Raw genomic sequence first — 25,861 nt, forward strand, 5'->3', positions numbered from 1 at the left:
TTTTTAAAATCCCTACCAAAATCTCCAGAAAACACTCATGAAATCGCTTACAAAACGCTAATTAAAAACGCTATTTGTAGTGGGTTCCAGGCCTTATACTTGATGTGAAGGCATCATACAGTTTTGATTTATTAATTTCTAATTTGTATTACCTTTATCCAGGGCCAGTTCCATACAACATTTCTGCTTTCTGTCTACTTTTGCAGGCCTGATATTATGAAATAAATATAACAGTATACAAAAAAAAACTTGAAAAATCCAAATTTATGGATAAAACTATCAAAACTTTTATTTTTTATCAGGAGTGGCAGAAAATTCTGATCAATATTCTAGAAAATTAAGTGGTGTTAATTTTAAATAAATTGTCAGTTTTTTGATTTATAGACTAGTGGCATATAGCAGAATGCAGTAAAGACGCCCTGTAGTGACATATAGCAGAATGCAGTAAAGAGGCCCTGTAGTGACATATAGCAGAATGCAGTAAAGAGGCCCTGTAGTGACATATAGTAGAATGCAGTAAAGAGGCCCTGTAGTGACATATAGTAGAATGCAGTAAAGAGGCCCTGTAGTAGTGGCATATAGCAGAATGCAGTAAAGACGCCCTGTAGTGACATATAGCAGAATGCAGTAAAGAGGCCCTGTAGTGATATATAGTAGAATGCAGTAAAGAGGCCCTGTAGTGACATATAGTAGAATGCAGTAAAGAGGCCCTGTAGTGACATATAGCAGAATGCAGTAAAGAGGCCCTGTAGTGACATATAGCAGAATGCAGTAAAGAGGCCCTGTAGTGATATATAGTAGAATGCAGTAAAGAGGCCCTGTAGTGACATATAGCAGAATGCAGTAAAGAGGCCCTGTAGTGACATATAGCAGAATGCAGTAAAGAGGCCCTGTAGTGGCATATAGCAGAATGCAGTAAAGACGCCCTGTAGTGACATATAGCAGAATGCAGTAAAGAGGCCCTGTAGTGACTTATAGCAGAATGCAGTAAAGACGCCCTGTAGTGACATATAGCAGAATGCAGTAAAGAGGCCCTGTAGTGACATATAGCAGAATGCAGAAAAGAGGCCCTGTAGTGACATATAATAGAATGCAGTAAAGAGGCCCTGTAGTGGCATATAGCAGAATGCAGTAAAGAGGCCCTGTGGTGACATATAGCATAATGCAGTAAAGAGGCCCTGTAGTGGCATATAGCAGAATGCAGTAAAGAGGCCCTCTAGTGACATATAGCAGAATGCAGTTAAGAGACCCTGTAGTGACCTATAGCAGAATGCAGTAAAGAGGCCCTGTAGGGACATATAGCAGAATGCAGTAAAGAGGCCCTGTAGGGACATATAGCAGAATGCAGTAAAGAGGCCCTGTATTGACATATAGCAGAATGCAGTAAAGAGCCCCTGTAGTGACATATAGCAGAATGCAGTAAAGAGGCCCTGTAGTGACATATAGCAGAATGCAGTAAAGAGGCCCTGTAGTGACATATAGTAGAATGCAGTAAAGAGGCCCTGTAGTGACATATAGTAGAATGCAGTAAAAAGGCCTTGTAGTGACATATAGCAGAATGCAGTCAATTATTCAGGATACCCACTTTTGCGGTTATTTTCCGGGATTCAGCATCATAAACACCTCCTACAGCTATAAATTGCATTATTTTGGCATGTAGCCCCACCCTCCCCGGTGACCCTTAGCCTAGCCTGTTTATTATGCAGAATTCTCCTCCCAGAGCATTCTGGAACAATAGGTGTTGTTTCTGTTCACTTTGGAACACACAACAACAACAACAAAACATCCCACAGTGATGCAAGCTTCCAGCAGTGAAAGTGTCGCCATATGTGATAGATTGAAGCGTGTAAATCGTGCAAAGGAAAGATTTTACAATGGGCACACACTCACTAGACACTTTCTAAAGTAATATAGTTAAAAATAAGCATCTTTGATCATGAAGCTGTATTGAGTAGAGTTCCCCTTTATTTGCGCTGTCTGACCCCTCGCCATGCTTCTTCCTCTTGCAGGCAGTTCTTGGCTCCTGGAGCGCTCCGCTGGGTAAACATTGACAGCAAGACAATGGAGAGGACACTGGAAGGTATAAAGAGCCCACATCGGTATGTGTTTGATGATGCCCAAATGCATATCTACATGTTGATGAAAAAGGTGGGTCCTCACAAAGCAACAATGCTGTTACTTTCACATAAAGACAGCATTATTCACCATCCCTCTATTGTGACCAGGCACCCTAACTACAGCCAATGTGAAACTGCAGCCTATTCTGCTGGTGTTCTCTGTGATGTCACTGCCATGGTCTCTAGTGACTGGATAGGCTGCATTGTCAGTGATGTCACTGGTCTCTAGTGACTGGATAGGCTGCATTCTCAGTAATGTCACTGGCCTCTAGTGAATGGATAGGCTGCATTCTCAGTGATGTCACTGGTCTCTAGTGACTGGATAGGCTGCATTCTCACTGATGTCACTGGTCTCTAGTGAATGGATAGGCTGCACTCTCAGTGATGTCACTGGTCTCTAGTGAATGGATAGGCTGCATTCTCAGTGATGTCACTGGTCTCTAGTGAATGGGTAGGCTGCATTCTCAGTGATGTCACTGGTCTCTAGTGAATGGATAGGCTGCATTCTCAGTGATGTCACTGGTCTCTAGTGAATGGATAGGCTGCATTCTCAGTGATGTCACTGGTCTCTAGTGAATGGATAGGCTGCATTCTCAGTGATGTCACTGGTCTGTAGTGAATGGATAGGCTGCATTCTCAGTGATGTCACTGGTCTCTAGTGAATGGATAGGCTGCATTCTCAGTGATGTCACTGGTCTGTAGTGAATGGATAGGCTGCATTCTCAGTGATGTCACTGGTCTGTAGTGAATGGAAAGGCTGCATTCTCAGTGATGTCACTGGTGTCTAGTGAATGGATAGGCTGCATTCTCAGTGATGTCACTGGTCTCTTGTGAATGGAGAGGCTGCATTCTCAGTGATGTCACTGGTTTCTAGTGAATGGATAGGCTGCATTCTCAGTGATGTCACTGGTCTGTAGTGAATGGATAGACTGCATCCTCAGTGATGTCACTGGTCTCTAGTGACTGGATAGGCTGCAATCTCAGTGATGTCACTGGTCTCTAGTGACTGGATAGGCTGCATACTCAGTGATGTCACTGGTCTCTAGTGACTGGATAGGCTGCATACTCAGTGATGTCACTGGTCTCTAGTGACTGGATAGGCTGCATACTCAGTGATGTCACTGGTCTCTAGTGAATGGATAGGCTGCAATCTCAGTGGTGTCACTGGTCTCTAGTGAATGGATAGGCTGCATTCTCAGTGATGTCACTAGTCTCTAGTGACTGGATAGGCTGCATCCTCAGTGATGTCCCTGGTCTCTAGTGACTGGATAGGCTGCATACTCAGTGATGTCACTGGTCTCTAGTGAATGGATAGGCTGCATACTCAGTGATGTCACTGGTCTCTAGTGACTGGATAGGCTGCATACTCAGTGATGTCACTGGTCTCTAGTGAATGGATAGGCTTCATTTTCAGTGATGTCACTGGTCTCTAGTGAATGGATAGGCTGCATCCTCAGTGATGTCACTGGTCTCTAGTGACTGGATAGGCTGCATCCCCAGTGATGTCACCGGCCTCTAGTGACCTGGTAGGTTGTTTTTTCAGCCCCCACTATATGACAAATTTTAAGGCTGTTGTATAAGGGTTCAGCATAGGCTAAGCATCTTACCCTGCGTACATGCAAAATGGGTGTCGTGGAAATTTGGGCCCCAGAAATATTGGTAACATTTCCGATATTCTACTAATGGGCAGTTGTTATTCAGATAGTAAAATATTGGTAAAATTTACCAATATTTTACTATTGTTTAACCTAATTCTACTTTCACACAATCCTTCCTCTACTGATGCCCAGCTATACCCAAATCACCCCTCCCTCCTCCTCCCACTGATGCCTAACCTTAATCAAACCCCTGACCGATATGTAACCCTAACCGACCACCTCACGATGCCTAGCCGTAACCAACCTCCCCACCTATGCCTAACCGACCACCTCACAATGCCTAACCGTATCCAACCTCCCCACCTATGCCTAACCCTAACCGACCACCTCACAATGCCTAACCGTATCCAACCTCCCCACCTATGCCTAACCCTAACCGACCACCTCACAATGCCTAACCGTATCCAACCTCCCCCCCTATGCCTAACCCTAACCGACCACCTCACGATGCCTAACCGTATCCAACCTCCCCACCTATGCCTAACCCTAACCGACCACCTCACAATGCCTAACCGTATCCAACCTCCCCACCTGTGCCTAACCCTAACTGACCACCTCACAATCCCTAACCGTATCCAACCTCCCCACCTATGCCTAACCCTAACCGACCAGCTCACAATGCCTAACCGTATCCAACCTCCCCACCGATGCCTAACCCTAACCGACCACCTCACAATGCCTAACCGTAACCAACCTCCCCACCTATGCCTAACTCTATCAGAACATGCTCACCAATTGTCACCCGGACATCCATACCCATCACTCACAGCCGAGTCTTGCCTGAACAGGAGATCTGAGCGTTTTATCTTTTGTTCTGGCGTATCAGTGTCTGAGTTCCCCTTTAATGAGTGTTTTTTTTATTGTGAGGGTAATGTGCTTGTTGTATATTCTGATTTCTGCTGTTGAAGAGCGTCTGGATTGCGGCGGCGGTGAGAATGAAGGGCTTGATGTGTCAGATTGCCGCACCTGCGCCCGACACTTGTAAATATACTTATAATCACGGCAATCAGCTCTATAATCCCCTGATTGTGTGTCTGCGCCGGCTGCCCTGGCGGTGTGATTATTCCGCCATGTGATTGCCTCTTTTAGGAGAAACCGCTTTTAATCGCTCGCTAAATGCCTGTTAAAATAAATAGAATTGGCTTCAGTTCCGCAGGCTTCACCTGGATCAACCCGGCCCATCCAAAGTGAGCCTGAAAAGCAAGACAAGACAAATAACATTTATATTGCGCTTTTCTCCTTGTGGACTCAAAGCACCAGAGCAGAGCAGCAGCCACTAGGGGGCGCTCTATTGGCAGTAGCAGTGTTAGGGAGACTTGCCAAAGGTCTCCTACTGAATAGGTGCTGGCTTACTGAACAGGCAGAGCCGAGATTCGAACCCTGGTCTCCTGTGTCAGAGGCAGAGCCCTTAACCATTACACCATCAGCCAACTGATGCATTACACCATCAGCCAAGAAAATGCATGTCAGATGGATCAGCAGTTTATGTTTAGAGATCAGGGTTATTGAATTGCTATGGACATTACTTTCCTTTCACCTCCCAAACTTCCCTATTGTTCCTCTGTGTGAGGATTGGCTTCACTGGCCAATAAGGGAACTCTGGACCTTGACCCACTCTACTTATGCTTTCACTCTCTGCAGATTTTTTTTCACTGCTCTGTGTTCTGTGTTTATTTTCCTAGATCAAAGTGTCTAATTAGTTCTTATCACTAGCTGTGAATAGACTGCAGGAGAGCTTTGCCTAGGCAGCGCCCCCCATACAGTGAATTCTGAGACTTATCCCTTTCTGTGCTCCCTGCAAAGTGAAACCAACTTGTAAACATAGCTCCCAACTGCCCCTTTTTTGGAGGGACAGTCCCTCTTTGGGAACCAAATCCCTCTGCAGCAGTATTGTACCATGTTAGCTATTAGTAAAAGCAAGAGGTTTTGAATCAGGATGATACTATTTATTGGCTAACTTAACCCTCTGGGCAATACAATTATACCGCCCAGGAGGTGGCGCAGCACTATTTTTTTAATTTTTTAAATCATGTAGCGAGCCCAGGGCTCGCTACATGATAGCTGCAGCGCAGCGGCATCCCCCCATCCCCCCACCCACTCGCCTTCGGCGATCAGAGTAAGCAGAAAATCCCGTTCAGAACGGGATTTCCTGCTGGGCTTCCCCGGTCGCCATAGCGACGGGGCGGGATGACGTCACCGACGTCATGGACGTCGTGACGTCAGAGGGAGTCCCGATCCACCCCTCAGCGCTGCCTGGCACTGATTGGCCAGGCTGCGCAAGGGGTCGGGGAGGGGGGGGCTGCATGGCGAGCGGCGGCGATCGGAAGTTACACGCAGCTAGCAAAGTGCTAGCTGCGTGTAACAAAAAAAAAATTAGCTTAGCTCGGGATTATCGCTCAGGAGGTTAAATGAATAAGTGTAAGCAAGCTTTATAAAGCTAAAAGTTAGCTTACTCTTACTCTTTTAAGTTAGCCAATAAATGGTATCATCCTGATACAAAACTTCTTGCTAAATCCCTCTGTCCCTCTTTCTTCCTCATTTGTCCCTCTTTCTATATGTATTTTTCTACTCAAAATGTTTTAATTCACTCTAAACTTTATTCAAATTCTTGAAATGCACATATTTCTTAATTTCAAAGAAAAACTAATGATAAAGGACCAGTGTGGTTTGAATTCTAAAATTACACCTTTTGCTTATGAATTTTTAGTGCTATGCATGGCTAGGGGTGTGGTGGGGGCGTGATTAGAGGTGTGGCATGGATGTGATCAGGGGTGTGGCAGGGGCATGTCTTAAAGGGTCCCTCTTTCTCATCTCAGAAAGTTGGGAGGTATGTTTGTAAACTTTATTTTTTTTAGGGTTTCTATAAGTTGTAATTTTTTGTCCATAAAAGTTATCAAGCTGTAGCTAATCTTACAGCAGGGAGCACATTCTAAGTTTCGATCCCCTTTAAGGAGAATTTTCCTTAGAAACATACAGAGGCTGCTGTTTCCAGCTGTTGTGCTGATCCGTTGTCTGTTATCCTCTCTGAGGTCAGGGCTATTAGCTACAATGGGGCCCTAAATAAGCAGGAAGGTGATGCCTCTAATGGTGCCCATACACGGTACAATCAAATAGTTAGATTTTCCCGTCTATTTGATCAAAAGAATCAAATAGAGAAGAAATTGAAAAAAAAAATGTTTTTTGATCGTTAAAAAACAATTAATTATTACATTTTTATGATAACAATCTGATCAGGGTTTGATAAAATAATCTAATAGATCAAAATCTTATAAAAATTAATTGAATGGTGTATGGCCACTTCTAGATTTAAAGGGAACCTAAACTGAGAAGGATATGGATTTTTCCTTTTAAAATAATACCAGTTACCTGACTCCCCTGCTGATCCTGTGCCTCTAATACTTTCAGCCACAGCCCCTGAACAAGCATGCAGATCAGGTGCTCTGACTGAAGTCAGACTGGATTAGCTGCATGCTTGTTTCAGGTTTATGATTCAGCCACTACTGCAGCCAAAGAAATCAGCAGGACTGCCAGGCAACTGGTATTGTTTAACCACTTTACCCCCCGCGGTACGGATTTCCCCATCCCTTTTTGCACCCTTAAAAAACCAAGGGACGGAGAAATCCGTATCTCCCGCGCTACCGCCGCTGTCCGCGCTCCTGCCACTCGTGCGCGCGCTCGTGCAAGCCGCCGCCCGCCCGGAGATCAATGAACGGGAAAATCCATTCCTGTTCGTTGATCTAAGCCCCCGCAATAATCTGCTGCTTCTATGAGAAACAGCGCGATTATTGTGATTTTCCCAGCCTCATACTGCTTCCTGTAAGTGTCCTTCCGGACGCTTACAGGTCGCATGAATACAAACTCACTGTAGTAAATAGTAAAACTACACCCTAAAGCATTTTACATATACAAATACATTAGTTTTACACAATAAATAAACTCATTACCTCCCACACTCCCCAATTTTTTTTTTTTCGTAATTAAAAAAAAAAATACAATGAAAAAAAACCATAAATAGTTACCTTAGGGACTGAACTTTTTAAATATGTATGCCAAGAGGGTATAACACTGTTACTTTATAAACTACGGGCTTGTAATTAGGGATGGATGCAAAACTGAAAAAAATGCACCTTTATTTCCAAATAAAATATTGGCGCCAAACATTGTGATAGGGACATAATTTAAACGGTTTTATAACCGGGACAAATGGGCAAATACATTTCATGGGTTTTAATTACAGTAGCATGCATTATTTCAAAACTATAATGGCCAAAAACTGAAAAATAATATTTTTTTTCTCACATTTTTTCCTATTTTCCCATTAAAACACATTTAGAATAAAATTATTCTTGCCATAATGTCCCACCTAAAGAAAGCCTAATTGGTGGCGAAAAAAACAAGATATAGTTCATTTCATTGCGATAAGTAATAATAAAGTTATAGACGAATGAATGGAAGGAGCGCTGAAAGGTGAAAATTGCTCTGGTGTTCAAGGGGTAAAACCCCTCAGTGGTGAAGTGGTTAAAATAGGAACATCCATATCCCTCTCAGTTTAGGTTCCCTTTAATACTACACTCATCGAAATGGTGGGATTTCATGGTTATCAGGAGTATAGCGGAGATCGTGCACGTGGATGCGCGCGCATCCCCGCTGAGTTATGGAGCTCCGCTCCATGAACAGCCTGCCAGCCGCGATAGGAGCTGGCAGGCTGCAGGGGAGAAAATAAACTGTTATTTTCTTTTGTATAGCGCTGCGATCTAGTGCAGCGCCGCTGAACTGGGGACAGCCCTGTCACTTGGCTGTCCCCTGGAGTGGCTGACAAAGCGATCCCTCTCATAGGCTGATGCCTATGAGAGGCGATTGCAGTCATTGGATGAAGGGGAGGAATCATTTAATAAAAAAAAAAAAGTACATTAAAATTAATTTAAAAAAAATAATATACAGATTGCAGCAGCAATCAGATGCCACCAACAGATAGCTCTGTTGGTGGCAAGAAAAGGAGGCAAGATTAAGTTATGTGATAAGTTGTATGCCCATGCATCGAACTGTTACAGCTGCAGTGTGCTGAATTGTAAAAAAATGGCCTGGTCACTAGGGGGTGTAAGCCTGTGGTCCTCAAGGGGTTAAAATACTACAGTTGTTATCTACATAAAAAAGAGATTCTCTGAGCTATTAGACCCACTGGGTCCTGTTTTCTGAAGGACTAAGACTAGGTGCACACATAGCAGAAACATATAAACGCTTGATAAATATGTGTTTTGTATATGCGAACCGCAAATGCATTAAAACGCACGCACAATAATTGAAAAATGGATCCAAGGTATAAAAACACTAACGCACCCAAATCGCTGCACAAAAAAAATGCACAAAAACGCACACAACATAAAATGAAAACATGACATAAAACACAGTCTTTTATGTTGTTATATGTGCACCCAAACCTAAAACAGCCAAGAAACACTGAGAGACAGCTTGAGATAAGGTTTTACTGCAGGAAAGTTCAAAGGGTCATTACTTCTGCTTGGTTTTATAGCTTAAAAGACAGAGCGTGGATTCTAAACTGCAAATATGACAGAACGATGCAATTTTATAAAAAATAAAAAAAAATCTATGTAACTGAAAAAAAATAAGACAGTCCTTTTTTTTGCTACTAATGTTCTATTTATTATCCGCACTACACATACAGTTCATTATATCATACGTGGTTTTTTTGTTTCAATTTTAATTGAAAGAAAACCTGTAACAACAAAAAGTTCCCTTGGGGGGTACTCACCTCGAGTGGGGGAAGCCTCCGAATCCTATCGAGGCTTCCCCCCGTCGTCCTCGGTCCCACGGGGGTCTCGCTGTTCCCCTCCGAACAGCGGGGATGTAAATATTTACCTTCCCGGCTCCCGTGCAGGCGCAGTATCGGCTCTCCGCTCGGAGATGGGCGGAAATAGCCGATCGCTGTCGGTCTGCTCTACTGCGCGGGCGCAAGTCTCCTGTGCCTGCAAGTCTCCTGCACCTGCGCAGTAGAGCGGACCCGACAGAGATCTGCTATTTCCGCCTATCTCTGTGCTGCAACAGCGCCCCCGCTGGTGCCAGGAAGGTAAATAAATCAGCACTTGTCGAGAGAGGATTGCGGGATACTTCGGGGGAGCCAGCGCTGGACTGCCTGCAGCTACAGGGGAGGGGGAAGCCTCATTGGGACCCTGAGACTTCCCCCTCCAGAGGTGAGTACCCCCCCAAGGGAACTTTTTTTTGTTACAGGTTCTCTAGTAAATGAATGTACATGTGTCTCAGCCGTTATGTTAGATAATTCCATTGCTTGTACATAATGTGCTTGTGTTAAAGTGTTACTAATTATAATACTGACGTCACTGATATACAGGTATATTTTTTTCTTTTTTATGTAATGTTACAATTAACCTTTCAGTTCATCCTGCAGCATTTTCTAGACATGGTGAATTAGGCTTCTGTGAAACCATGGCAACGATCTACTGTTTGGTGGGGGGAGGGCGCTCAACAGTTATTTTCCCTTTTTCATTCCTTGCCGCAGTGATATTATTTAATAACTGAAGAATCAAACTTACAGAGGCCCTGTAGTAGTGACATATAGTAGAATGCAGTAAAGAGGCCCTGTAGTGACATATAGTAGAATGCAGTAAAGAGGCCCTGTAGTGACATATAGCAGAATGCAGTAAAGAGACCCTGTAGTGACATATAGTAGAATGCAGTAAAGAGGCCCTGTAGTGACATATAGCAGAATGCAGTAAAGAGGCCCTGTAGTGACATATAGCAGAATGCAGTAAAGAGGCCCTGTAGTGACATATAGCAGAATGCAGTAAAGAGGCCCTGTAGTGACATATAGAAGAATGGAGTAAAGAGGCCCTGTAGTGACATATAGCAGAATGTAGTAAAGGGGCCCTGTAGTGACATATAGCAGAATGCAGTAAAGAGGCCCTGTAGTGACATATAGCAGAATGCAGTAAAGAGGCCCTGTAGTGACATATAGTAGAATGCAGTAAAGAGGCCCTGTAGTGACATATAGCAGAATGCAGTAAAGAGACCCTGTAGTGACATATAGTAGAATGCAGTAAAGAGGCCCTGTAGTGACATATAGCAGAATGCAGTAAAGAGGCCCTGTAGTGACATATAGCAGAATGCAGTAAAGAGGCCCTGTAGTGACATATAGCAGAATGCAGTAAAGAGGCCCTGTAGTGACATATAGAAGAATGGAGTAAAGAGGCCCTGTAGTGACATATAGCAGAATGTAGTAAAGGGGCCCTGTAGTGACATATAGCAGAATGCAGTAAAGAGGCCCTGTAGTGACATATAGCAGAATGCAGTAAAGAGGCCCTGTAGTGACATATAGCAGAATGCGGTAAAGAGGCCCTGTAGTGACATATAGAAGAATGCAGCAAAGAGGCCCTGTAGTGATACATAGCAGAATGCAGTAAAGAGGCCCTGTAGCGACATATAGCAGAATGCAGTAAAGAGGCCCTGTAGTGACACATAGCAGAATGCAGTAAAGAGGCCCTGTAGTGACATATAGCAGAATGCAGTAAAGGGGCCCTGTAGTGACATATAGCAGAATGCAGTAAAGAGGCCCTGTAGTGACATATAGTAGAATGCAGTAAAGAGGCCCTGTAGTGAGATATAGCAGAATGCAGTAAAGAGGCCCTGTGGTGACATAGCAGAATGCAGTAAAGAGGCCCTGTAATGACATATAGTAGAATGCAGTAAATAGGCCCTGTAGTGACATATAGCAGAATGCAGTAAAGAGGCGCTGTAGTGACATATAGCAGAATGCAGTAAAGAGGCCCTGTAGTGATACATAGCAGAATGCAGTAAAGAGGCCCTGTAGCGACATATAGCAGAATGCAGTAAAGAGGCCCTGTAGTGACACATAGCAGAATGCAGTAAAGAGGCCCTGTAGTGACATATAGCAGAATGCAGTAAAGGGGCCCTGTAGTGACATATAGCAGAATGCAGTAAAGAGGCCCTGTAGTGACATATAGTAGAATGCAGTAAAGAGGCCCTGTAGTGAGATATAGCAGAATGCAGTAAAGAGGCCCTGTGGTGACATAGCAGAATGCAGTAAAGAGGCCCTGTAATGACATATAGCAGAATGCAGTAAAGAGGCCCTGTAGTGACATATAGCAGAATGCAGTAAAGAGGCGCTGTAGTGACATATAGCAGAATGCAGTAAAGAGGCCCTGTAGTGACATATAGCAGAATGCAGTAAAGAGGTCCTGTAGTGACATATAGTAGAATGCAGTAATGAGGCCCTGTAGTGACATATAGCAGAATGCAGTAAAGAGGCCCTGTAGTGACATATAGCAGAATGCAGTAAAGAGGCCCTGTAGTGACATATAGTAGAATGCAGTAATGAGGCCCTGTAGTGACATATAGCAGAATGCAGTAAGGAGGCCCTGTAGTGACCTATAGTAGAATGCAGTAAAGAGGCCCTGTAGTGGCATATAGCAGAATGTAGTAAAGAGGCCCTGTAGTGACATATAGCAGAATGCAGTAAAGAGGCCCTGTAGTGACATATAGCAGAATGCAGTAAAGAGGCCCTGTAGTGACATATAGCAGAATGCAGTAAAGAGGCCCTGTAGTGATGTATAGCAAAATGCAGTAAAGAGGCCCTGTAGTGATATATAGCAGAATGCAGTAAAGAGGCCATGTAGTGACATATAGCAGAATGCAGTAAAGAGGCCCTGTAGTGACATATAGCAGAATGCAGTAAAGAGGCCCTGTAGTGACATATAGTAGAATGCAGTAAAGAGGTCCTGTAATGACATATAGCAGAATGCAGTAAAGAGGCCCTGTAATGACATATAGCAGAATGTAGTAAAGAGGCCCTGTAGTGACATATAGCAGAATGCAGTAAAGAGGCCCTGTAGTGACATATAGCAGAATGCAGTAAAGAGGCCCTGTAGTGATATATAGCAGAATGCAGTAAAGAGACCCTGTAGTGACATATAGCAGAATGCAGCAAAGAGGCCCTGTAGTGACATATAGCAGAATGCAGTACAGAGGCCCTGTAGTGACATATAGTAGAATGCAGTAAAGAGGCCCTGTAGTGACATATAGCAGAATGCAGTAAAGAGGCCCTGTAGTGACATATAGCAGAATGCAGTAAAGAGGCCCTGTAGTGATATATAGTAGACAAGACAAGACAAATAAGACAAGACAAATAACATTTATATTGCACTTTTCTCCTTGCGGACTCAAAGCAGAATGACATATAGCAGAATGCAGTAAAGAGGCCCTGTAGTGACATATAGTAGAATGCAGTAAAGAGGCCCTGTAGTGACATATAGGGTAATGCAGTAAAGAGGCCCTGTAGTGACATATAGCAGAATGCATTAAAGAGGCCCTGTAGTGACATATAGTAGAATGCAGTAAATAGGCCCTGTAGTGACATATAGCAGAATGCAGTAAAGAGGCCCTGTAATGACATTTAGCAGAATGCAGTAAAGAGGCCCTGTAGTGACATATAGAGGAATGCAGTAAAGGGGCCCTGTAGTGAAATATAGCAGAATGCAGTAAAGAGGCCCTGTAGTGACATATAGCAGAATGCAGTAAAGAGGCCCTGTAGTGACATATAGTAGAATGCAGTAAAGAGGTCCTGTAGTGACATATAGCAGAATGCAGTAAAGAGGCCCTGTAGTGACATATAGCAGAATGCAGTAAAGAGGCCCTGTAGTGACATATAGTAGAATGCAGTAAATTATTCAGGATACCTACACTTCCTATAACTATATACAGGTAGTCCCCGACTTACAAACGACCTGCCGATACGAACGGCATGGATTCTGTGTTTCCATGGGAACAAGTCAAAAAACACATTTTTCAAATTGGACTTGTAGTTTTTGAGAAAATCGATTTTAAAAATATAAAAAAACGGCTTTTAAACTTACATAAGCAGGTATAGGGGACAGAGGTGACACAGAGGGGGACACTGGAGGCACAGGGGGGCACAGAGGAGGTACAGGGGACAGAGGTGACACAGAGGGGGACACTGGAGGCACAGGGGGGCACAGAGGAGGTACAGGGGACAGAGGTGACACAGAGAGGGACACTGGAGGCACAGGGGGTACAGACAGGGCCGGCCCGCTCATGAGGCGGGGTGAAACTTTTGCCTCAGGCGTCAAATCTCCAGGGGCGGCACCCGCCTGTCCGTGGGTGCGGGGAGCCGGCCCGCCGAGCTGGAGGGGTAGCTGGCAGGACGGGGGTATTGGGCCAGCGGCGGGGAGGGGGGTCGGACCCCCCCCCTCCCTCGCCTGGGTCCCCCGTCCTCCGCTCCCCTCCAGCCTAAATAGAAGCAGCCGTATGTGCAGGGCCGGCCTTAGGTTTCACAGCGCCCTGAGCGTAACCAGATTTTGGTGCCCCCCCCCCCAAATTAATCCTCTTCGCGTGTGAGCGCACCACACACATACACTAATGGGGGGGGGCTGGGATCTGCTGCCTAAATACACTAAAAGGGGATCTGCGACTGTAAGACTAGTAGCCTAAGCCTATATACACTAAAGGGGGGATCTGCCTACAGTATAGGTTAGGTAGGTAGCTGCCCCCAGTATAGGTTAGATAGGTAGCTGCCCCCAGTATAGATTAGATAGGTAGCTGCCCCCAGTATAGGTTAGATAGGTAGCTGCCCCCAGTATAGGTTAGATAGGTAGCTGCCCCCAGTATAGGTTAGATAGGTAGCTGCCCCCAGTATAGTTTAGATAGGTAGCTGCCCCCAGTATAGATTAGATAGGTAGCTGCCCCCCCAGTATAGATTAGATAGGTAGCTGCCCCCCCAGTATAGGTTAGATAGGTAGCTGCCCCCCCAGTATAGGTTAGATAGGTAGGTTCCCCCAGTATAGTATAGATAGGTAGCTGCCCCCCCCAGTATAGGTTAGATAGGTAGCTGCCCCCAGTATAGTTTAGATAGGTAGCTGCCCCCAGTATAGATTAGATAGGTAGCTGCCCCCCCAGTATAGGTTAGATAGGTAGGTTCCCCCAGTATAGTATAGATAGGTAGCTGCCCCCAGTATAGGTTAGATAGGTAGCTGCCCCCAGTATAGTTTAGATAGGTAGCTGCCCCCCCAGTATAGGTTAGATAGGTAGGTTCCCCCAGTATAGTATAGATAGGTAGCTGCCCCCAGTATAGGTTAGATAGGTAGCTGCCCCCAGTATAGTTTAGATAGGTAGCTGCCCCCAGTATAGATTAGATAGGTAGCTGCCCCCCCCAGTATAGGTTAGATAGGTAGGTGCCCCCAGTATAGATTAGATAGGTAGCTGCCCCCCCAGTATAGGTTAGATAGGTAGGTGCCCCCAGTATAGATTAGATAGGTAGCTGCCCCCCCCCCCCCCCAGTATAGGTTAGATAGGTAGGTGCCCCCAGCATAGATTAGATAGGTAGCTGTCCACAGTATGGATTAGATAGGTAGCTGCCCCCCCAGTATAGGTTAGATAGGTAGCTGCCCCCCAGTATAGATTAGATAGGTAGCTGCCCCCCCAGTATAGGTTAGATAGGTAGGTGCCCCCAGTATAGATTAGATAGGTAGGTGCCCCCAGTATAGATTAGATAGGTAGGTGCCCCCAGTATAGATTAGATAGGTAGCTGCCCCCCAGTATAGATTAGATAGGTAGCTGCCCCCCAGTATAGATTAGATAGGTAGCTGCCCCCCCAGTATAGATTAGGTAGGTAGGTAGGTAGGTGCCCCCCCCCCCCCCCCTCCCCTCATACTGGAGGGGGAGCCGCGGGGAGGGCAGCCCGACCTCTCCCTCCCTTCCTCTCCGGGCTACCCTCCGTGCTCCCCCCTCCGATGCAGACTGCAGCAGAGCCAGAGAGAACAACTCACCTCCCTGGTTCCGATCGCCGGCGCCTCTCACGGTGTCTCACTTGCCGCTGGTCTCCTCTTGTACATAGTTACTGATGCACACTAAACTTCCTGTTAAGCAGGAAGTTTAGTGTGTATCAGTGACAATGTAAAAAGAGGAGACCAGCGGCAAGTGAGAGGCGCCGGCGATCGGAACCAGGGAGGTGAGTTGTTCTCTCTGCTGCAGGGGGGAGCACGAGCACGGAGAGCGCCCGGAGAGGAGGGAGGGAGAGGACGGGCTGCCCTCCCCGCGGCTCCCCCCTCCATCACGGTGGCCGCATCATTCATGTTTGCCCAGCAGCGGCACGGGGGGCGGAGCGAGACGGACACAGCCGGGGCACAGCTTCCAAATTAAAACACAGGCGGCAGGAGCGCCCCCTGGAAGCCGGCGCCCTGAGCGATCGCACCGGTCGCTCAGGTCAAAGGCCGGCCCTGCGTATGTGTAAGAGGCACGGGCGGGGAGACACTCACCTCCTCCTCGCTCCAGCGTGCGTTCCACTGACATCACTTCCTGCAGGACGCTGCAGGAAGTGACGTCAGCGGAGCGCACGCTGGCCCAATACCCCCGTCCTGCCAGCTACCCCTCCAGCTTGGCGGCCCCCCAGAGCGCCCCCCGAGGGGGGGGGGAGGGGCGGCGGTGACAATTTTTTAAAAATTTGCCTCAGGCGACAAAAAGTCTAGGGCCGGCCCTGGGTACAGAGGAAGTACAGGGGACAGAGGTGACACAAAGGGGGACACTGGAGGCACAGGGGGCACAGAGGAGGTACAGGGGACAGAGGTGACACAGAGGGGGGCACTGGGGGCACAGGGGAGGTACAGAGGACAGATGTGACAAAGAGGGGGACACTGGAGGCACAGAGGAGGTACAGGGGACAGAGGTGACACAGAGGGGGACACTGGAGGCACAGGGGGGCACAGAGGAGGTACAGAGGGCAGAGGTGACACAGAGGGGGGCACAGGGGGGCACAGAGGAGGTACAGAGGGCAGAGGTGACACAGAGGGGGACACTGGAGGCACAGGGGGGCACAGAGGAGGTACAGAGGGCAGAGGTGACACAGAGGGGGACACTGGAGGCACAGGGGGGCACAGAGGAGGTACAGAGGGCAGAGGTGACACAGAGGGGGACACTGGAGGCACAGGGGGGCACAGAGGAGGTACAGGGGACAGAGATGACACAGAGGGGGGCACTGGGGGCACAGGGGAGGTACAGAGGACAGATGTGACAAAGAGGGGGACACTGGAGGCACAGAGGAGGTACAGGGGACAGAGGTGACACAGAGGGGGACACTGGAGGCACAGGGGGGCACAGAGGAGGTACAGAGGGCAGAGGTGACACAGAGGGGGGCACAGGGGGGCACAGAGGAGGTACAGAGGGCAGAGGTGACACAGAGGGGGACACTGGAGGCACAGGGGGGCACAGAGGAGGTACAGAGGGCAGAGGTGACACAGAGGGGGACACTGGAGGCACAGGGGGGCACAGAGGAGGTACAGAGGGCAGAGGTGACACAGAGGGGGACACTGGAGGCACAGGGGGGCACAGAGGAGGTACAGGGGACAGAGATGACACAGAGGGGGACACTGGAGGCACAGGGGGGCACAGAGGAGGTACAGAGGGCAGAGGTGACACAGAGGGGGACACTGGAGGCACAGGGGGGCACAGTGGAGGTACAGGGGACAGAGATGGCACAGTGTTCCGACTTAAGAACAAATTCATGTTAAGAACAAACCTGCAGTCCCTATCTCTTCGTTAACTGGGTATTGTTGCAGAATGATAAGTAACCCCAGCCGACCTGTGATGCTTAGATTAGGCTATGCAGAATCCCCTCTCCCCAGGAATTCTGGAATACCAGGTAAATTTTTTTACTAGCTTTGGAACTCTCAGTAAACAAACATTCCACAGAGATCACCTGACAGGACAAGAGATGTCGCCACCTGAGATAAATGTCAGAATGTTAATTGGGGAGAGAAAAGATTTTCCAACGGACCATGTCCTGCTGATCTCTTTGGCTGCAGTAGTGTCTGAATCACACACCTGAAACAAGCATGCAGCTAATCCAGTCAGAAACGCCTGATCTGCTGCATGCTTGTTCAGGGTCTGTGGCTAAATGTACAGTATTAGAGGCAGGGGATCACCAGGACAGCCAGGCAATCTGCATTGTTTAAAAGGAAATATATCTGGCATCCTCCATATCCCTCTCGCTTTAGGTGTGGTCCCGGTCTTTCGTGCACCTAAAAAATTATTATGACAGCTTTTTTGGGATGGCGTATCTATTTTATCGTTGGCATGACTGTGGAGAACGCATGCGCACCCACAGGCAACCGCTTTTTTCATCTAGTGGGAATACGCGGCACTGGCAGCACTCATAATGAGTAGAAATGAGGCCTAACATTGCAGTTCAGAGGAATTGAGATGTTTCTACAAACCATTCTTACATATGTTGGCACTTAAAGTGAACCCGAGGTGTTCAAAAAGAAAAAAAATAGACACTTACCCAAGAAAAGGGAAGGCTCTGGATCTTTTAGTGACTTTTCACGTCCTCCTGGAGACCACCGCCGCTGTCCGGGACCTTCAGAAAGGGTGCGGATGCGCTCCTCTTCCTGCATGAGCACAGCTGCGCAGTATCACGGAGACACTCGTGGCTGAGCTGTTGCGGTTTACTGCGCAGGTGATGCCGTACTCTCACAGGCACAGTATGGCCACGCTTGTACGTGGCCGGGAGCGCCGCCACGAGAACATACCTGACAAGCTCTTGTTGGATATGTTCAGTGGACCCGCATGCGGCGATGGTAAAGACAAAGAAAACTATCCAAGACAAGATACAGAACATTTATATCACCCTTTTCTCCTGGCGGACTCAAAGCACCAGAGCTGAAGCCAATAGGGCATGCTCTTTAAGCAGTAGCAGTGTTAGGGAGTCTTGCCCAAGGTCTCCTTATTAAATAGGTGCAGGCTCACGGAACAGGAAGAGCTAAGACATACCTCCCAACTTTTTGAGATAAGAAAGGGGAACACTTAACTTAATCCACACCCCTGTCACACCCCTGATCACGCCCCCGGAACACCCCTAGTCTCGCATACCAAAGAGATTTCATAAGAAAAATATGTTGTTTTTATAATTCAAACCACACTGGTCCTTTCTATCCTGGTTTATTTTCCTTAATTTTAACACATTAAAATAAGAAAAAAATCCATTTAAAGGATGGGAATAAAGTTTAGAGTCAGTTAAACACATTTTCAGTAGAAAAATACATATAATTTACATAGATCTGTACATCAGTCCTGAAACAGGGACAAATGAGGAAGAAAGAGGGACAGAGAAGTGTGGTACCTAAAGTGGGACTGTCCCTCCAAAAAAGAGACAGTTGGGGGCTATGGCTAAGATTTGTCAGAGGCAGAGCCCTTAACCAGTACATTGGCTAGGCAAGTAGCTCAATTTTTTTTTTTTATTAAATGCCTCAGGTTCTCTTTAATGTTAAAGTGAACCTCCGGACTAAAAATCTACTCAGCAGAAATGAAAAGGCTTGGTGTTTCTTTAACAGTTTCACAGCATCAGAACTTTCTTTTTCTTACCAAAGCATCATTTTTAGCTGCATTTTTAGCTAAGCTCCACCCATCAAAGAAAAAAAGCCCAGGCTTTTTTTCCCTGATGCTGTGCAGAGCATGATGGGATTTCCTATGTTGTTGTTCCCGTTGCCTAGCAACTGGGAGAGGTGCTCAGCACACAGGACAGAACTGTGTCTCATGCTCCCTGTCACCTCCTTTCAACCAAAAAGATGGCTGCCATCATGAAATCAAACATTTGCCTGTTCTTTTAAAACAGTGTGGGTAAGTTGAGTACATTTGAAATCGGTGCCGGTAGACTTGGGCGCAGGATACAGCCGGTATATGGCTGATCCTGCTTCTGCACAAGTCCGGGCCGATTTAATTACTATTCCCCCTCCAGGCCGCCATGGATAGTGGGGGAATGAAATAATTCGGCTTCCAGCGATTGCTGGAGGCCAAATTATTATGTTTTTAAGCTACTTCGGCTGACGTCTTCTGACTCGAGCCGACGTTACTCACTGAGCGCTTCAATAGGAATGATTCCTATTATAGTCTATGGAGGCGCCGGCTGCGCCCAAATCTAGCAGCGCTGAAAAGCACTGCTCCGGGGTAAGATATTATATTACCTATCTATTTTAATTAACATAATTAATGTAACTTAATGACAGTATGTTTGTTTAGGCTGACGTTCCTCTTTGAAGCACTAGATGGATGCGCCAGGCTGTACCTCCATGTTTGAAATGAGCGCATGTCGTTGTTTTTCAGGATTCTTACCCGAGATATCTGAAGTCTGAAATGTACAAGAGTCTGCTGGGGCAAGCCTTCATCCCACCCGAGACCAAGAAAGGGTTAGTAAATGTGCTTATTGTCGTTATTGCTCTACCCATAAGATGGCTGCCTCACATCCCTGTGAGCCCTGCCACTTACAGTTGGTTGAAACTCAAATCTCACGTGATCTGCTGCGTACAAAGGTTTGCGCACGTAAAAAAGGATTACTCCGCGTGATAAACAAACGTTTGCACGCATCATGACGCGCGTAAAACACGCACATGATCGTGCGCAAACGTTCATTTATCACGTGGAGTAATCTTTTGCGCCTGCAAACCTTCGCGTGGGGCAGATCACATGATACCTGCCGTGATAGCAGTTATCACACTTTTGAGTGATTTTGCTCTTTTTTAAGCGTTGGCGATTTTAAAAATGACCTTAAAAGCGCTACTGCAATGGTCGCTTACGGGAGTTTTCTCACATAAGCGATCTGCTTTCTATTGAACGGCAAACGCGGCTCCTGTACCATTTTCTGAGCGTCTGTGAACTCGCAAAGTGATTGAAAAAGCGATTGAAAAAGCACTTTGAATTGCGATTTCCCCAACACTTTGACCCCCTTGGCGGTCTGATTCTTACTGGATTTTAGGATCTGAAAGTGGTGCAATTTATTTCCATGCTAAAAGCAGGAAAAAAATCACACCACCAGGAGATCTGCGGCAGCCCAGCAATAACTCACCTCCCTGGGCTCCTTCACTGCAGTTTTCCCTCCCTCCTCTGGGTGGCGCTGTAACCCTATAGTGAGATTGGCGGCTGTCATCATAATGACAGCCGGCGATCTCACCAGGGGGAATCAGAGCCTCGGAGGAGAGGAAGAAGAATGGAGGCCAAGGTCTGGATCCCCCGGGAGGTGAGTGAGAATGCATTGCTCTGCATAGAACTCCCGGCGGCTACAACGAGTCACGCTCGGGATAACCGCTCCTGGCATGTTTTTCCCACCCCGAGCTGAACTCGGGATAACCGCAAAGGAGGTGAATTAATAAATACATTGTATTTATTCATTTCCAAGTCAAAGAGCTTGATTCACAAAAGAGTGCTAGCACGGCCGTTTTCGTGTGAATTTTCGCGTTTGCTCACGATCGCAAAATTTCCCGCAAAATCGTTATCATTTTCGCGAGAAAATTTGCGTTTGTAAATTTGCGCGATAACGGCCGTGCTAACAGTTAGCACTCTTTTGTGAATCAAGCCTAAAGAGTTCACTTCCTGACTGACGTCAGGTAGTGAGAAAATTAATCGCTAAACAAAAGCGCTTAGAGAAGCGCTTTTCTATGCGAAATGCGCAGGGAAAAGTGTTTTAAGAAGTGCTCACCAAATCGTCAGCACTTGCGATTTGTAATGTGAACAAGGTCTTAAACACAGCATAAAACTAATACCTACAAACATTTGACTGACTGCTTTCCAAATTAGAAGAAGGGTGAATACTCGAATGTTCCCCTGTCACTGAGCTGCTAACTGATAAGATTGGCATTGCTGTCCAGAATGATCAGGTTGTGTTTAGGTGTACTGAGCTGCGCAAACAATGCAGAAACTTTTTTTTGCTGTTGTATAATGTGTTTTCTTTAAAAAAAAACGCTTTAAAAAAACGCTGAACGCTAGCGATTGCTGAATCGCAAAGCCGGCGATTTCCCGACGTTTGCGGCCCCGATTTTGCTATGCTATGCACTGCATAGCAAAATCGCGGCAATTATCGCTCCGCCGCGCGTTCGCGTTCCTGTAAAAAATGAATCACCATAGTGGAAATGACCTACCGCGATTCCTATGTTAAAAAGCAAACCGTAGCGATTGTAAAATCGCTAGCGGTTTGCGACTTTACGATTCAGCCAGCGCAAACGCGCTGGTGGAAAAGGGCCCTTATGGTACCCATACATGCTACATTTTTTTTCCTTTTTTTGAATTAGATAGTTTGATTATTCTGTTAGATCGAATATAAAGATTTTTCCAACAAGTTAGATTTTTATTGAAAAAAACAGGATAATCGTTCATTTTTCTTGATTGAGAAAAAAAAATTATTTTTGGTTCTATCGTTTTGGTCTAATAAATGGGAAAATCGAAAGTCTTTACTGTAATGGGCACCATTGAGGGTTTTACTTCAACCCTATACTCCTACCCTATTCTAAATAGAAGAGTAAATACTTAATACTCACCTCCTGCGAGTGGATAGCATCACTGGAAGAACAGGAAGAGGGTGAGCGGCTGGAGAATCGTTGCTAGAATCAGGAGAGGTGGGACAGGTTCTTTTCTTGTTACAGGATCGCTGCAGAGAAGGGAGAGATGTGTGTGTGTGCGTGGGGGGGGGGGGGGGGGGTTATATGTGTGTGTGTGTGGGGGGGGGGGGTGGCGGTCTCACAAATTAGCTAAGTAAATATATTTTCCCTTACACCAATTAGTATAACAGCTAAAAAGTGCCGGGAGCGCGCACAGGAGCACGCCGATCGTGCACAGCTGATCAAAACGGAAAAAAAATTGTATATCTACGTCCTCGTGGCTTGGATGAAGTCACAGATGGCGTAGATATACTATAGTTGTGGACAAACTGGTTAAGATTGGCTGTTTTTCTCCAACATCCCCACGTCCCCATTTATATCTCACAAAGACGATTACATACATACATTTGCACATACATGGTTTGCATCTCCTGCTATTTTCATAAGCTACTGACCTGTCTCTCTGTAGAGAATGAAAGCGCTGACTTAGGCCTGGTGCACACCAAAAACCGCAAGCAGATCCGCAAAACGCTAGCAGATTTTGAAACGCTTTTTGTTATTTTTCTGTAGCACTTCAGCTAGCATTTTGCGGTTTTGTGAAGCGTTTTTGGTGTAGTAGATTTCCTGTATTGTTACAGTAAAGCTGTTACTGAACAGCTTCTGTAACAAAAACGCCTGCAAAACCGCTCTGAACTGCCGTTTTTCAGAGCGGTTTGCGTTTTTCCTATACTTAACATTAGAGGCAGAAACGCATCCACAATCCAAAAAATGCCTCACCCCGGGAGTATGCGTTTCTGCAAAACGCCTCCCGCTCTGGTGTGCACCACCCCATTGAGATACATTGACCAAGCGTATCCGCAGCCGCAAGCGGATCTGAAAACGCCCAAAAAGCCGCTCGGTGTGCACCAGCCCTTACTGCTTGACTGTGCCGGGTCCCTCTGTAGACAGGCTCCTCCGAGCCTCTGGCGAGCGTAGAGGCAGAGATAACCGTTTAGTGTCTGGCGCGTCAAATGTACAAAGCTGATGAGGTCATTTTAAGAATTTGTACAAAGGGGCCCATTAAACAGGCAGCACACCCTGCACCTCTGGCTGGCTAGGTTAGAGGACACCCCTGCATTAGTAAGACCATGTTATATTACTATATATTGGTATGTAGTCCCATTCTCCCAGTGATGATTACTGATGCGGAATTCTCCTCCCAGAGCATTCTGGGAAACCAGGTATATTTTCTGTATATTTCTGTATATGCTCAGTAGACAAACATTCCGCAGAAATCACCTGCCAGCGGTGAAGATGTCGCCACCAGTGATACATTTCAGAATGTAAATCAGGGGAGGAAAGATTTTACAATTGGCAAAAATAATCTATAAATGAATATTGTAAAAAAAAAAAAAACCCCAAAAAAACCCCAAATGTATTAATTGTTATTTTCGATTTTTAATGCTGTTGTTTATTTTTCAGGGTGTTTCCGTTCATGAGGAGACAGCGTCACTCCAGCCCCAGCCCGGCCTTCCTGTTCCCACCAGATCAGGACATGAGGATGGATGGAGACAGCAGGGCAGCCTCACCAGCAGCGGTCTCTCAGGTGAGTATTAATATGTCATTTCTTAGTTACAGCTGATAAAAATCCTGCAGTAAATCTGCCGTGTGTCTACTTCCTGCTTTCATGGAAGCAGACATAGGGTTAACATCCTGTGTTTACAAATCAGCTGCTCTGCTAAGGCAGGGGGGGGGGGATTCCTGAGCTGACACAGCTGAGAGATTGAATTACACTGGGATTTTATGCCAAGGGTTAAAGAGGAACTCCAGTAAAAATAATGTAATAAAAATAAGTGCTTCATTTTTACAATAATTATGTATAAATTATTTAGTCGGTGTTTGCTCATTGTAAAATCTTTCCTCTCCCTGATTTACATTTTGACATTTATCACATGGTGACATTTTTACTGCTGGCACGTGATGTCACTGGAAGGAGATGCTGCTTGCTTTGATTGGCAGTTAAAACAGCTGGTATTTCCCACAATGCATCAAGGCTCCCACAGTGTGATGTCAGCACCAGGGTCCTGACATCACACTGTGGGAGGGGTTTCACCCCAATATCAGCTATACAGCGCCCCCTGGTGATCCGTTTGTGAAAAGGAAAAGATTTCTCATGGAAAAGGGGTATCAGCTACTGGGATGAAGTTCAATTCTTGGTCACGGTTTCTCTTTAACTGGAACCTCTACAAAAACTATACACAGCAGAGTGTGGAACTGTACTGCATCTATTCTGCCTTGTAAAAGATTCATACCTCCTCTGAAGCGGCAGTTACCAGCAGCAGACAGAGCTCAGCCAATTATCCAGCCTGCCATTACTCCTCCATGAATATTCTATACAATCTGTTCTGTTTGCAGATTCCCTGTCACTTCCTCAAGTGACAAATCCGACCGTTCCTCACCTCCTAACACAAAATGAGGAATTAGTGGCAATAAAATGGTAATGCTGGCAGAATATAGAGAGAAAACTCCGAGATGAATGAGGGAACGGGTCATCAATCTAAACACGACCGCTGGGCGTCTGCTGGCAGTCTGTTGGGAGTTTCTTACCCAAACTATTCATTGGAATAACTAGTGCTGATCCACACTCAGCGGCATCAGTTTTGATTGGCCAATGGCTGAAGTGGCACTTAATGCAGGATTGCAAATCATAAAATGTAATTCCATTTACCCACTGCTCTGTGTTTATTATGTAGTCTACAACCCGACCCTGCATTCCAATATAATCATAAATGTTTCTGCTGTAATAAATCTTATGTCAGTCAGCCTGGCTCTATTTGCTACATTCCTGGGGAGAGGGAAGCTTATCTAATCTCCCCTCCCACATTCCTGCTCCTCACTGATTGGCTGAGGGCAGTTCAGTGTGACACGAGGCTGAGAGGGGAAATACACCTCACCCCTCTGCAGAAGCTGCTGAAATACGATCTATGCTGTGCTCACATGTGCTTACAAAGCAAGCTAGATATATGTCACTACAGGGCCTCTTTACTGGTATTCTACTATATGTCACTACAGGGCCTTTTTACTGCATTCTGCTATATGTTACTACAGGGCCTCTTTACTGGTATTCTACTATATGTCACTACAGGGCCTCTTTACTGCATTCTGCTATATGTCACTACAGGGCCTCTTTACTGCATTCTGCTATATGTCACTACAGGGCCTCTTTACTGCATTCTGCTATATGTCACTACAGGGTCTCTTTACTACATTCTGCTATATGTCACTACAGGGCCTCTTTACTGCATTATGGTATATGTCACTACACGGCCTCTTTACTGCATTCTGCTATATGTCACTACAGGCCCTCATTACTGCATTCTGCTATATGTCACTACAGGGCCTCTTTACTGCATTCTGCTATATGTCACTACAGGGCCTCTTTACCGGTATTCTATAATATATGTCATTACAGGGCCGCTTTACTGCATTCTGCTATATGTCACTACAGGGCCTCTTTACTGCATTCTGCTATATGTCACTACAGGACCTCTTTACTGCATTCTGCTATATGTCACTACAGGGCCTCTTTACTGCATTCTGCTATATGTCACTAGAGTGCCTCTTTACTGCATTCTGCTATATGTCACTACAGGGCCTCTTTACTGCATTCTGCTATATGTCA

At 46.0% G+C, this 25,861-nt stretch overlaps 2 protein-coding genes across 3 annotated transcripts in view; both read left to right on the forward strand.

The window, feature by feature from the left end:
* The window catches only part of RGS11 (regulator of G protein signaling 11), a 216,460-nt gene that overhangs the window by 161,220 nt on the left and 29,379 nt on the right, over positions 1-25,861 (forward strand). For both annotated transcript variants that reach the window (XM_068243575.1, XM_068243576.1), the window contains exons 15-17: positions 2,010-2,148; positions 19,937-20,019; positions 23,662-23,785. In XM_068243575.1, coding sequence (XP_068099676.1) covers positions 2,010-2,148; positions 19,937-20,019; positions 23,662-23,785 — 346 coding nt within the window. The remainder of the gene's footprint in view (positions 1-2,009; positions 2,149-19,936; positions 20,020-23,661; positions 23,786-25,861) is intronic.
* LOC137524086 (NXPE family member 4-like) overlaps positions 1-25,861 on the forward strand; it is a 405,433-nt gene that overhangs the window by 80,311 nt on the left and 299,261 nt on the right. The gene's annotated exons all lie outside the window — the stretch shown is intronic.

Source organism: Hyperolius riggenbachi, chromosome 7, assembly GCF_040937935.1.
Source record: "Hyperolius riggenbachi isolate aHypRig1 chromosome 7, aHypRig1.pri, whole genome shotgun sequence".
Lineage (NCBI taxonomy): Eukaryota > Metazoa > Chordata > Amphibia > Anura > Hyperoliidae > Hyperolius > Hyperolius riggenbachi.